We start from the raw sequence: 14,992 nt of genomic DNA, 5'->3' as shown, positions 1-14,992 counted from the left end.
TGCTTAAGGAATATGGCTTTTAAATAACCTATCTTTAAATAACGTACAGGAAGTAAATCACCTATAAGAATACCTGGACTGGCGCTCTCCAAGTAATGGGTTGGAGACCTCTGATTTAACTACTAATCAATCTCAAATTCTAAAAGTGGTACTTAAGACAATTTTTTTTTTTGGAAGAAGGAAGATGTTTATTGGAAACAAAAAACTATAAGCAAGCAATAAGTGTACATTTAAAATTTTTAAATCAATCCACATTTGTCATCATTTATAAAAAAAACTTTTACGTCATACAGTACATGGGAAAGACAATAACTCCTGTTCTGTATTATAATGATGCTATTTATTATTTCCTTAGGAAACTAAACTAAAGAAAAACTGAAGTAAATCCCAGGTCTCTATGTTAGATCTTTTCGAAGGTTGCATGTTGGATTTTTAACTTTCACCTTTGAGTCATTTTTGTTTGCTCTACAAACCAGGTGGTTGTCATTTTTGGCTCTTATCTTATTGTGGAAACAAAATTCAAACTGCCTCAGGTAACAGACTCCAAATGTTTTTGATTTATCCTGTTATATTGACAGTAAAAAAACATAGTGATATCAAAGTTGAAGAAAAAAGTTGTTCCCTTACATTTGTTAAACATTTATCTTAAATAATTACCCGTTGTTTCTTGTCAAGAAAAACTAATCTACATGAAATATGTTTACCCTTGCAGTAGGTAAATTGCATTTTACCTTGTAATAATACACATTATTTATTATTATATCTAGTGTTTCAAATTTGAATTTTAGAATTTATGTGTTACCTGAATATTCTATATAACGATCTCTTTATCCATGGAAAGGAATCTAATATAAGATTATTTCTTCTGGCAATATGACATTGCAAGTAGGAATTCTTGCATACACAATTTTAAATGATTAATTTCTTTTTAAGCTGATAAATAAGTCTAAGCTTTTCTATAAAGACCAAAATGTTTTATCTTGGAACATTTGAACAAAAAGGCATAGAAATAACTACAGCATTTTTGTGGCCTAAGCTCTCAACCTGTCAGCCTTATAGCTAAATCTACTAAGGAAAATTCATTTTCAATGAGAAGAACAAGCCTTTCTGTGTAAGTTGTTTGTTTTTATACGCAACAGATGCTCCTAAAAACATTGTTGTTTCATAATCATAGTCAGAATGAACAATCTACAATAACGTTAATGGCAGAAACAGTTACCCCTCAATCGAAGCTCTATCTGTATTCTTGTCATGCTCTACCTGGATGTTTTCAGATGCTGTTTTCTTTTTAAATGAGGAAGTAGCTAATTGAGAAATAAGGATAAGAGCCTTCTGAGACTCTTAACTGAATCCAGTATTGATCTCTTTTCTGATCTGAAAAGGATGCAGCAAGTTCTAAACAGATGCTCAATGCATATAATGCATTTAATCTTGAATTCATTTATTTTTAATACCCACCAGCATGCTTTGTTCTTGCTTTGATCTTCTCCAATGAAGATTTACTGTGATATATGAACAAAGCATGAAATAATCCAACAATGTGTGACTTGACAGCTAATTCAAGATCAAAACAAAAAAATAATAATACACTGAAGCTAAAGTTGGCTTTGACCTGTTACCTACAAATTCTTGCAGTTTTGGCTGAGATTTTTAAGGAACCAATCAAAATAGTGGATTATAGTCTTACAGGTTAGATCACGTTCAGGAGCAAATATTTACACTTACCCTAACCCCTGAGCCTAGGGAATGTTTTCATTATCAGATCTAGGCTTATTTTAAACTTCATACACCCATAATATTAATCTGTCTTAATTATGACATTAATGTGGCCTAGTCTAGCAGGACTGGGGGCGGAGGCAGATGTACAGACAGCGGGTTAAACAAACAGATATACATATTGCCCAGTAACTGAGAATCACATGAAATGAAAACCTAGATCCAATTAGGGACACGGGAAGCTAAGCACTGTTCACCAATGGAAACCTTTTCCTTTCTGTCAATGTCCTGCGGCATACTCAAACAAACTCTGCGGAAGCCTGCTTGGACTCGTGTTCAATCCATGCTTTAAAATGTCTGGAGAAAGAAGTAGATAATTATGCATTCCTTAACTGGATTTGCTGCAGATAATAATGGTATCACTCTTTGAAAATATCCTGTTTTTTATTATTTTTGGCACCAGTTATTTATTATTTTTGGCACCGCTATGTGGATTTTTAAAGTGAAAGCATCATATTTATCACTAATGTGGTCAATTAAATGCCTAATTAAGCAATATGCTTATATCTCAGGGGAACATGCAGGATGCACACTTATCAGCATGAGCCTTCAGTTTGAAGACTGTCTTATACTGTACTTACAAAATACTCAAGCTCACCATGCACGGTTCTTCTTGAAGTGATTAATAATGAGAATGGGGGTGACAGTGATCTGGGAATACAATCAGTACACAGATGGTGCTGGATTAAGACCCTGTTTTGCATAAGGTACATCTCAAAACACAGAGATGGAGAAGTAAAAGAGTTGCACATTGTTCTCCAGAGTATGTTAACCAACTCTATAGTGAAGATTTCATAGCTGAAACTATTATTAGATAAACTGCCATAAGACTATGAATTGAATATTCCTGACAATGTTGACATTAGCAACATATCTCACCATGGCAATTGTAAATCTTCATAATTATAGAAAATCACTCAACTTTAATTCTATAAAAATTAGGGCGATGAGATTATCTTTTTTTCAAACTGAAATGTTCTAAATATACCTTTTAAAATGATGTCTTTAACTGGCAATGATACTGTAAATATCATATTTTTCATACGACAGCAAGGGTTCATTTTTATTACATATACAGTACTAATACCAGTTTTCTTTAGTCATATCACAATCTCTCATGATAAGATTCTCACATAGGTAAAGAGTTTAGTGTTGCATAATCAACAGAGCTGAACACATGTGTTGTGCTCCTGAGGTCTTCCAGCACACAAATACGTATATTCTTTAACTCAAGTAAATGTGGTTGCCATATACCATGCAACTAAAAGTCTCACCCACTGTAGTTCAGAATACAGTGCGGCTATACTGTATCAATGTTATTTTGCAGAAGATGGCAAAGCTTTTCATGTAGTGCAAAAACAAACATCACAAAACTGTCAGGAACATGAAAACATTAGGTGATGTCTTGACCTCAATTGGCATCTCATCATAGCTTCCCTTGTATACTCTGACGAAACGGGTACTTTAGAGATATCTCAGCATATTTCTGTTTTGAATAAGACATGGTATATGAAGCTCAAAAACATTACATTTTAAATAAATTGCAGGTAATCCCAGCCGAGTCAACCAACGTCATGAGTTATGCAGCTGATGCATAATTGAAAGTAAAGTGGAAATCCAAAGGCAGCTTAAGTGACAATGACAACAAAAGGAGTGACTTTAGGGGACCATCCTAAACACATGGATTGGAAGTGACAGTGATCCTTAGAGAGGAGTCTGGACTCACCTTGTCTGGAGTATTCATCAGACTCGCGGTGTACAAGGTCGGCAACACGGCTCCCGTAATGCAGCCTTGAGTCATGGTCATATGCTTTGAGAGTCTCACTGGAGCTGTAGGACTTTTGGGTGGGGACTCGGCAGTCTTCGCTATCCAGAGAGGAGCTGGTGTAGTGGAACTCCTTGCCACAATGACCCCTGGTCAAGGAGCGGTGCCTGCGGTCTTTCATATCCATGGCCGTTGCACACCAAGACCTATGCAGAACCCCTGGAGATAACTGTGATTCTGACCTGTCACCTAGAATACAATAACAGAAAATGTCCATTAGAGCAACGCTTTAAAATTAATCAGGCATTGACTCTAGCATCAAAGAAAGAGCTTAGAGATAAGGTATTTTAAACCAATAAAAGGTACCATTATTTGTTGTATATCATTGCATAAACAATGTATAATCAATTGTTTCCAGAATTTATTTCATTGGATATTTTTGTGATTTGAGAGAGAAAAAAACCTTTATAAAATGAGCAAAAGTTCTTATTTCATTTGCAGCATAGGCACATTATAGAAAATGCTGTCGCATTTTAGAATACGAAAGAGAAAACAGCCCTATAATGAGAAAATCTAAATCACTGAGAGGCATAAGTGGAAAATAAAACCAAATACTAACTGAAATCTTTCAGTTCAGCTTTTATGTACAGTATTTCAGACTTCATCACAAGATTTATTATTTTAGACATAGAGACAATAAGAAAGCACATATTACTCTCACAGGAGTATGCTTTTGAAGAGACTAGGATACCACAACAGCTAAAAAGGCATCTAACAGCCCTATGTGTTTGGTAAGTATACATTAGAAGTGCATAACTGACAAGATATTTTGAACATACAGTAAGAAACAAAACAGATAATTAACTACTCTTTGTCATTAAGTAACAACTGACACAAAAACAAAATGACTTTATGTATCTTTGAATCAAAAGTATTGCTCAATTTCAACCACAAAAATGATTTCACCTCTAACCTCAGTTATCATATTAAGCAAATTAAATTTTTAGATCACCACGCTCTATTTTAAACCTAATAGACAGTTGAAATTCAACAGCTACAACCACTGATTTGGTAATAGGTTTGATTAATGTATTCATATTATAACAATTTATTTGTTCATTAATCTATAAAGTTGTAAAAAAATAATAAACACAAGCTATTTAGCATTAAATTGTAGAACACAACACCACTACTTGTGTTCATCTGACATCACTGTCAACATTAAGCATTAAAAAATACATTAAACTAGCCCTGTTTACAAATGTAATTAAATCTTTCACTATATTATAACATTGAGAACAGCAAGGTGATTTTACCTCATAGCATATCACAACCTTTCATAATTAAAATGTTACTTCAATGTTGTTTAATTAAAGTTTATACTGTATACTTCCCACTGCTGTGCTCACAAAAGGAGAGAGAACCAATGAATCTTATAAGTGGAGGACCACTGTGTCTGTGTCAGTTCCACAGAAATTAGTTTCACTGAGACATGGTACAAAAACAGACATGAAATTTCCATTTCACCTGCACAACAAAGAAAACTGGAAAAAAAAACACACAGTAACAGAGAACAACTAGAGAGAATGACTACTATTTCCAAAATGATCATTCCTTAAATGTTGTTTTCTAAAGCGGGAAAGAAAAAGGTAATTACAGAAAGTACTGTAAGTCCCTGTCGTTGCAAAGATACCACCAAATCCCAGCTTTGGTTCCTGTAGATAACAAAGCCCTTTTATCACCAAAGGTGGGCAATCCCAGTAGTATATATACAGGGCTATTGCACCTGAGACAGACTGTATTTTAAGTGACATGTGTGGGGTGGATGACACCGAGACGCATCAAGATACACGCAGATGGACTCAAGAGACTGGGTGAGAACATATGCAGAAGAAGATCACTGAGCTGTTAACTCAAGCTGCTGTCAACAGTAAGTGTCAAATATGTGTCAAATATGCCCTTTCAGATTCTGTTTGACCTCATTCGTCACAGGTTGTTAGAATCATCCTGAACGGATTTTCAGACATTCATACAAAAATAACGGATGCAAATTACTGACGTAGGAAAGGAAAACCACCACGTCTGGGCTCACAAGATCTCTGATAACCACTTTATAAACACTTTCTCTTATTGATTTTCAATCAGAGTGAATTTAAGCATGTGGTTCTTAATTAAGGCACCCGTTCCAACACGCTATAAAGCCTAGAGGGGTGTTTGTTATAAACCAAATCTGAAAATGATCTAAATGTGTCCACTGAGTTGTCCAGGGGTGTGGAAAAGAAAGGACAAGACACTAGAAAAATACACTTCGTATATTAGCAAATTTCCCTGTCCCTTTACCATCCCACTGATACAATCACATAAATCAAATACTTCTTTCAGACATGTGCTTTGACTAAACAGTCACCAACAGCTGGAACTTCTGTGCTCATACAGTGTGTATCAGAGACATGAATTTGATAATTTCACACTCAGATAGACCCCCAGAATATCTGTCCATCCATTCATTTTCTAACAGTTTTATCCAATACAGGGTCATGGAGGAGCCAGAGCTGATCCCAGCAAATAAGGGGCTCAAGGCAGAATACACACTGGATGGAGTGCCAGTCCATCACAGGGCACATACAGACACAAACATGCACACACTCACAAGTTGGCCAGGAGCCAATTAACCTATAAGCATTCCTTTGGACTGTGGGAGGCAACAAGAGCACCTAGAGGAAACCCACGCAAACACAGGGAGAACACAACAATCTCTGCAAAGACAGCAGCCCAGGTTAAGAACTGAACCCAGGGCCCACCCGCTGCAAGGCAGAGATGCTAACCTCTGCACCACTGTGCTGCCCCCCCAAATATTTAATGGACACTAAAAACAATGGTATGGCTTCAAAGGGTGTGCATCAAAAGGCAACACAATCAAAAATGAATAATCACGTTTTCCACATGAGCGCAAATAAATAGAAATTCAAACATAAAAGCCCAAACCAGGCATGGGCAAGTGAAAATAATTTTTATTGGAGTGAACTCAATAAAGGTCACAGAGCTTTTACAAGGCACTGGTTACTGTTAAATTCTATTTCCCATGAAGCCTGTTTTACTAGGTATATTTATAAAACATTCTACAGGTTTGTTTAGCCCATAAAAAAAATAACCTTTTGTAAATCTGGCTGAAAAATGCTAAGTTAATTTAAATTAACTTATTTATTATAAATGTTAGGACTATTATACTAGCCATATTCTTTATACTGTGGCATTACGCCGGGGCGTGTTCAGTGTGGAGGCGGAGCCCTGGATTAAGGGTGACCTTAGCAACCACAACTGACCTGGGAGGACCCCCAGCTGTGGAGACCCCTTTAAGAACACACATCACTGCGCTGGAGCGAGCAAGCAGGACTTCAGTCCTGACCCATTCTCGCAAGAGGAGAACATTCCAGCAGCAGTCCCCATAGGGGAATGTAAGGAGAGCGTTGAGGCCGTGTTTTTGCTTCTTTTAATGTTTTTTTTTCTTGTCTCCTGTCCCGCTGTGAGGATTCACCGCGACAGGTTGAGTTTCCTTTTGACCTCCTTTTCTTCCAGGCTGGAGCCCGCTATACAGGGATAGTCCAGACAGGATACCGCTGTTCCAAGAGGTTTTTCTTTTTCCCCAGACTGCACCCTAGGGACAGGGACAGGATAGGGACAGTCCGGTCCGGCTGCCGCTCTGCCAAGCCGTTTCTTTTACCTCCAGACTGGTCCCTGTTAGAGAGGGATAGTCTAGTCTAGATCCCACTGTGGAAAGTGGTGTACTTTTTCCTTTGTTTTTTTGGGGGGGTTTTCGCTAGCCTCACATCAGTATATCCACCCCCTCAAACGGGGCGTCGCCTTTTACCTGTGTTTGCCGTGGCTCCTCCCACTCCCGGATTGTCACAATACCAATAAATAGCATACTAACGAAACATCAAACAGGGCAAAATATTAACTTGGAAGCTCTCATCTAATTTAATCAGTAGTTTTAATTATTCTGCTGTATTTTTTGTCAGCATCCCCAAACCCCATGAAAACTATAATAATGAATTTCGCAGGTCTTAAAACTCTGAAAAAAGAAACTGTCTGTCTTTGTCTTCTGAATAGTTTTGAGACATAAGGCAGTTTTAGAATTTTCAAGATTATATGACTGAATGTCTCATGTATGCATCAGTAGCAACTGAAAAGTTATTTTTACATATTTTCCACTGGATGTCAAATGTGAATATTAAAAATCACTGGTACACACAGAAGCCAGTTCAGACAATAAGAAAAGTTCAAATGAAATGATACAGTAATGTTGTAACTACAAGAATTTGGGAGAAACTACAGTTAAAGAAAAATTATAGTGTAGACAGAAGGATGCAATGAAATATTAAGTTGCATATAACCCACTGGGTGCATGGCATCCAATCTTGAATAAACTACTATAAGGGTACGATGCCACCAATGATCACCCACAAGCCCACATCTAATTCTGACATATGGGAAAATAAAAAGAATATTTCAAACTTCACCCAGCATATGATGGAATTTCACCAAGTGACAGAAAAAGTCAGTGTCAATGCACTGCAGTACAACTTCTTTCGAATGACTTTCATTATTATTTGAGGGGCTGAAGATCTTGACTGAAGGCATCAAATCCTTCATTTATCACAGATACAGAAGAGGAATTTCTCCACGTTTTGCTTACTGTATATTTAAATAACATTCCAAGGTACTCTTTTCGTGTTTCTTTCTTTACCAAAACAATGTACTGTAAACTGCATATATTCTGTGCTAGAGTAGTTATTTAGATCGTTTACTTTCACTATTCAATTTGGCAGACTGATACACTTTATGCATATTCCATCATGACTTCCTTCAGACCTTGATGTCAGTGCTGTTCTTGCTCTTCTTTTTCTTTTGCAATATTATGTGTTGGAATATACTGAGGCACTGCCCTACCTGTACTTTCCTGTTTTCTTAAATATGTGTTTACTATTATCAAACCATGTAATTTATATATTACCTGTCAGGCTATTAAGGTTGTTCGATTTATGTGAAAAGGATGTGGCAAAATTTCCATTTGTGATTCTGCTTCTTTTGGCTCAGTATTTCAAATGTAATACTGTTGTTATAATCATATAATGATGGTGACACAGGGATTTTGAAGCTCAACTGTATTAAACAGTTCTGTAAAAAAATACTTGCCCGGTGGGCAAATCATAATGGAAAAACTTATTGTTCATGATACAATTTCATTTCATCCTGGGCAATGGGCAATATGAAATAGGCCTCTCTATAGCCTCCTAATAATTACATAGCCCCACTGTAAATCAGTAGAATTCTACTTTACACCTTAGAGATTTGTGTTATCTATTCATTTAAATACTAAATATAATATTATTTAAAATAATTGACCTTGAATTTGTCTTCAAGATGTACATTCTATGACATCTTTCTGGGCTTCTGTTTTGAATGTGGGATGATCTGACATACACCTTTACTTGACTGGAGAATACAAAATTTAAAATGTCAGTGTGGAGGTGTTCATGCCTTCTGCCATTAATATCACTGATAAAAAATATTATACTGATAACACCTCAGATTAGAATTAACAAATGACATTTCAAGATGTTTTATGAACAAAAGATATGTATAAAGTATTAATGGATTAACACAAATATGATAACCAAGGTCTATTGTACAAAAAATGGAACTCAGTAAAATTACCTTAATCCTGAACAAAATGTCTAAAACTGTTTGATAACTTGTTAATAGTATGTGGATAGTTGCAATAGAGACTATTATGGCTTTATGTCATGCCCTAAAAATCAATACGACATCACTAACCTGTATTTCAGTCCAAGAACACCAAAGTGTCTATCATATCAAGTTCACTGAATTAATTCTTAAGAAATTTACACATCAAATTGTAGCTAATTATAAAAAAATGTTTTGACCTTATTAATCATGTGAATAAAAAAAAGAACACAGCAAAGGGCAGAAGTTAACTGTAGCTTCTAAAGACAGTCTCTTGATCACTGTATTCATTGTCTCTTAATCTGTCAGACTGTTAGAATATTTACAACGACATGGCACATCACTACAAAATTAATTTATTTTTTCTTGTTTCTGCACATAGACAGTATGGACAAAGGATTCAATACATAAAAAAGCCAAAACAACACATGTGGCAGAATCCAAAAGTAATTTACTGGAAAAATAAATAAAATCCTCATAGTATCAACTTACCAGACACTGTTTGAATGAAATAAGTGAAGAACATACTGACCTAGTGTCATTTTATCGCTCTAGGCTCAATTCCAAGTGAGGCTGGTTAAGAGATCACTTATGTACTTGTAAACTGCAACATCCCAACTTCAAGAGTATAATTACAAACCACAGAACGATAAATGGGGCTTTTGCCATTTGCAGATTTAAATGTTTATAGGAAACAAAAAATCATTAAGATATAATTTGCAATCTAAGCAGCATGGCCTAACCTCCTAATTACAATGAAAAAGCATGCCAGATTCAGCTAGCTGAAGTCACAAATAGTCAATATTTTTAATAAGGATTAATTAAAAAGTCTACAAGGTCATATTGAAAGCTGTTCTGCAATGTCCATTGATTAACAGTTGGTATTATGGCTCATAAAGGGCACATTATGTAAGGCATTAATCTAAGAAGGCTATTACACATTTAATGTTTTGGAAGTATTTATATGAACTAATTCAAAAAAAAATTAAAAAATGAGATTGCGCCAACAATATAACACAGTTTTTGAGATGAATGCTGAACTTCACTGAAAAATTCAGTTGAGCAAATTTGCAAGCATATGGTTGACATTGAGGTGTATAATTAAACAGCTCTGGGAGTAGTAGTCTCACGATTCACACAGTAAATAAAGCAAAGCTTCTCAAACCAATAACATCATCTGCCCACCTATAGACTAAAAAAAGCTCAATACACAAACTGATCTTAAGATAGAGCTCTATCTCTTCTTCAAGGGAGCAATCTATTAAGCATATTTTTATGTGTATATTCTTATTATCACTGTAAACCTATTGAAGCCACTAATCATACTTCTCTTAGAAAGAAACAAGGCCACCATAGAATTCTGATCAATTAATTGATTACTTTGATACTTTTACAGATACTTTGATGCTAGATTTCTGAACTCAGATTCCATCAGATTTTCTGAGCTAAACAAAATTCTAGTTAGTCTAGAATAGGTTAGTCTAGTTAGTACTGGAATAGGAGATCAACCAAATAAGAAACACACATTGGCTGCTGTAGAAATGGAGAATGTGTTGACGAAGGTGGCAGTTTGCTCAATGGGCCATACTTCCTCCAAAAACACAATGCTACAATAAGATGAAGGGAGACATCATGGTATAGGAAATGCCAGTTCTTCACCTGATACTTTAAACCGAGGTCCTGACTAATTGGTCATTATAGAATCCATGGCACTATTTTGTTTTTGAAAGAGTAGGGGTGTTTATCATTGTGTCCTGCTACTCCACTCTGGGTTTGTAATCCAGTCTCTCAAATATTCTCCCTTTCCCCATTCCACATTCAAACAGTCGAGCAAATTTTAATTTTTTCACCAGCATAATGGCTGCTGCACTTTACCCAGGTTTGTATTGCAATTCACTGCAGGAAGAAATGGTCCTTTATAATATGTAAAGCACTTTGTGGTAAAAACACCATAAAATGCTAGGGGTTGTGTATTTTGTATAGATTTTCTAACGAAAAAGCAAAGCAAATTAAGTCTTAGAATATTTTTATACACCATAAGAAAAAAATGTTTTGTAAACCAGATACAGTATGCAGTCAACGGTAGCATATTTCTGAAACAAGTTAATTATTATTCATGTTACTCCATGCCAGCTTTTTTTTAACAAAGTCAAAGCACATCTCAATTAGAATTCCTTTACACACACTCTATAAGAAACTTTCAGAAACGTAATTGTTCATGAAAATATGCTATACATTCTTAAGTAACTAATTCACAAACACTTCCTCAATCTCAGTTTCTAAAGGCAATAAAATAACAGCCATAATACGTCTCATTTTAAAGACAAATAACTGATAAAGTTCAGCCTTAATGAAACGTAGCTCTCATGCTGACAGATAACTTCCGAAGCATTTTGAGTGCAGTCAAGCATTCAGTAGCCACACACTGGATCTGAATTTTGTTCTCTGAGCTGCGAATCTGCAAAGCCTTTTCCTCATCTATCTCTTCACAATAGCCAGAGACATTATTATCTGAAACAGCTGCGAGTTACAGGATAGAGTTCTGCTCAGCTGCAAAAACCTTTCTCTAACACGAACAGTTCTCTGCTGAAAATGAAAAGTAGTTCAGTGAGATGAGAGCCCACACTCAACAGGCTCTTTTCTGAAATATGAAAAAATGCAGCCATCCTTTTAACAAGCAGGTGAGCAATCCTCTGTTATAATCACCTGATCATGTGTTATATTTGAATTGCCTTCTCTGTATCCGTCTTAACAACAGTAGCAATGTGATAATGTGAAACACTGGCACGACATATGAAATTGGTCAAAACAGCACTTCAGGTTTTACATCATGACAAAATGACTCCATGAACCATCAATTATCTCCTCTAACCGAATATTGAGTACATCTTGATATTGAACATGGCTCAATGAGGACTGGATGGCAGATTCGTTTTTTTGGATCTAGGACAGTTGAAAACTAGAATCAATATTCTCTCAGCTATAGAAGAAACAGGCCATTTCTCCCAGCTATTTAATTTATTATTAGCACACTAAGAGAAGTTAGTTCCCTTGGGCTAGAGGAACGAAACACTATGTGCAAGTAGACAGACTAGTGGCATGAGATCAATAAGCCAGCCAGCCTTACAGTCTTGTGAAGCAGGTATCTCAAGGCAATCCATAACTGGACTGAAGAGATAAATTATAGGCTATTCATTGCTGCTGCAAAATACTGAGCTGCACTTTTGTAGGTTATATATATATATGTACAGTATTTCCATCTTTCTTCTATTATTATGTTACAATTCTCCACAAAGTAACAATATATTTCAGTATATTTCAATATGTCAGGTGTTAAATCAAGGAGTGTACCTTACTCTGCTTATGGAGAAAAACAACTGCTAAATCACTGCTAAGGACTAAGAATGTTTTTGGGAAACCTCTAAACTGAAGTAATACTCACGTACAGTTATTATATTTAATTGATATGTATATCAGGTGATATCTAGCATTTATTCCCTATGAAAGTGAAAAAATGGGAACTGTATATACATACACAACATGATGACGGAATGATTAAAGTATTGCTAATGTATTATTCTAATTACACTATGATCACTGCAATTTAAAAAAAGCATAACATACAATAAGACATTTAAGACATAAGACATTTGTAGACATTCAGTCAAATGGTCAATGACAAACCATACCTTGCAGAATGCGTTTATTTTTTTAGATGCACAAAATTAACTTCTCAAGCTCAAGCTCAACAGCAGTGGACAGCCTGGTATATTGGGCTTACTGCAAATAGAATATACATACTGTACGTATATATCACGTCTAGAGAAAATTTGTCTTTTGAGATAGGGCCTAACATTTTCCTGTTTAAAACACACAAACAGTAAATGATTTAACTGAAAATAACATAAATCATCAATATAAAATACATTATGCTTTATATTTTCAAGACTGGACAAAAACATGCTTTTTCAAAGCCATTCACAGAAATTAAAAATATTATTCTGGCTAAATGCTGGCTTTATAAAAGGAATGTTTCTGTTTCTGATAGCACTGCTGAAAAATATATATTCCAGACTCGTGCATCTGATTTTTTATGAACATCACTCATTAATATGACAAAAGAAATTACTCCTGAGTTGATCTGTCAGAGCAGTTTGTATTAAAACATGCAAAACACCTACATTTCCAAGTTATTGTGGGAAAAATGTATTTTTTATGTATTTTGCCTTTGGGCACAAGCCGATAAGGCTGAAAACATCACAGATGACTGGCAGAGCTCCACATTATCTTTAATGAAAGGCACACAGTCTACATTGTTTTATTTTGTTTATTTATGATTTACGCAAAATTCTTCAAGGGAGATGAGAAACCATCGCAGACTTCCAGCAAGCTGTTTTGAACTCAGATGTGTGGTGGCCTGAGGAGCCATCAATATGAGTAAGATGACCTAGGCTAAGCCAATTCAACAAGATTTTTCAGTGCGTAGATAGTGAGGTGGCCATTAGTATGAGCTGCACCATCTGGAAGTTTATGATAATGTGAGCTGTAGTGCTGAACAGAAGGTGGATACATTCACAAAAATGGAAGGATCAACAGAGAAGTCTGTAACAAGAGAAAGCTGTTATACAGTACAGGGCAGTATTTAACAGATTTCATTTCTGCTGTTGTTTTAATATTTATTAGTTTCAAATTTAGATAAAAAAGGATATTTATGGAAAAAAATCTATGAATACTTAAGATTTAATATTAACAAAGGTGTTACTTAAAAATGACATTAAAAACAGAATTTGAAATTCTAATGCCCTACACAGGATTGAAAGTTCAACATGAAGCTTTAAGTAAGAAACTGTTATTTCATCTTATCTTATAAATCTTTCTGGATTTTTTTATACTCATTAGTTCATTACAATTTTATATTATATCCTTTGTGGGAGTTGGGAGAATAGAATGCTTTGGTTACAGAACAGCATGAGCCTTGTTATTTTCAATTGCCTGTTCGAAGTACCTCGTTACCTGAGTCAGCTAATGAGCAAGTTGAGACAACTATATTTGGAAGTCACTTATAAAAATAAACAATCACAACAACAGCTAAAGTCTCACAAGTATTAAAAATAGTGTACTTTGTAAAGAGTCTTACAATGTAGAGTGTCTGACATGAATTGTAATTCTGTAATTCTTAAGTTTCACAAATAACTGCAGTTGTGCATTCTAAGAATTAGTTCGGCTACTGTAAATCTTTAATGGGAAAAAAAATCTTAAATACCTTAAAAGCATAATTTCTGCACTGCTCTCACTTCTTTAAAAGTTGCATGTTTGATAACTCACTGGTAGGGTATTTGCATGAATACAGAGAAACAATGCTGGTAACATAAATGAGATAATTAACATTTTGACACCACAACACTTCGACCAACTGTAAAAATGTTTTGTAACTTTTATATCTGGGAATCTGAAGCTGTAGCTGTAGAATTCTAAACTGAGTTATGAACACTGTAAGCCAAAAAGAAAAACTTGCAGATTTAAGAAAATTATATCTGTACTGGATTTTTACTGGCATTTATTTGAAAGCTTTAAGAGAAAAAAAATATAGCTCTTGTACATATTTTAAAAGTAACATTTGACAACGTACTGGCATTACAAAAACACTTAGCAGGAAGCATATTGTTGCTTTAATGGCAAACAGCAAAAATTATTATTTGTATA

At 35.1% G+C, this 14,992-nt stretch overlaps 1 protein-coding gene across 8 annotated transcripts in view; it reads right to left on the bottom strand.

Moving 5' to 3' along the window:
• LOC148650471 (teneurin-2-like) overlaps nucleotides 1-14,992 on the bottom strand; it is a 413,744-nt gene that overhangs the window by 327,779 nt on the left and 70,973 nt on the right. For all 8 annotated transcript variants that reach the window (XM_088604296.1, XM_088604299.1, XM_088604298.1 and 5 more), the window contains one exon: nucleotides 3,503-3,790. In XM_088604296.1, the coding sequence (XP_088460422.1) occupies nucleotides 3,503-3,728 (226 nt within the window). In that variant the 5' untranslated portion in view covers nucleotides 3,729-3,790. The remainder of the gene's footprint in view (nucleotides 1-3,502; nucleotides 3,791-14,992) is intronic.

The sequence above is a fragment of the Lepisosteus platostomus genome, chromosome 13 (assembly GCF_059453375.1).
Source record: "Lepisosteus platostomus isolate fLepPlt1 chromosome 13, fLepPlt1.hap1, whole genome shotgun sequence".
NCBI classification, from domain to species: Eukaryota; Metazoa; Chordata; class Actinopteri; order Semionotiformes; family Lepisosteidae; genus Lepisosteus; species Lepisosteus platostomus.
This window is presented reverse-complemented; position numbering and strand designations above follow the sequence as displayed.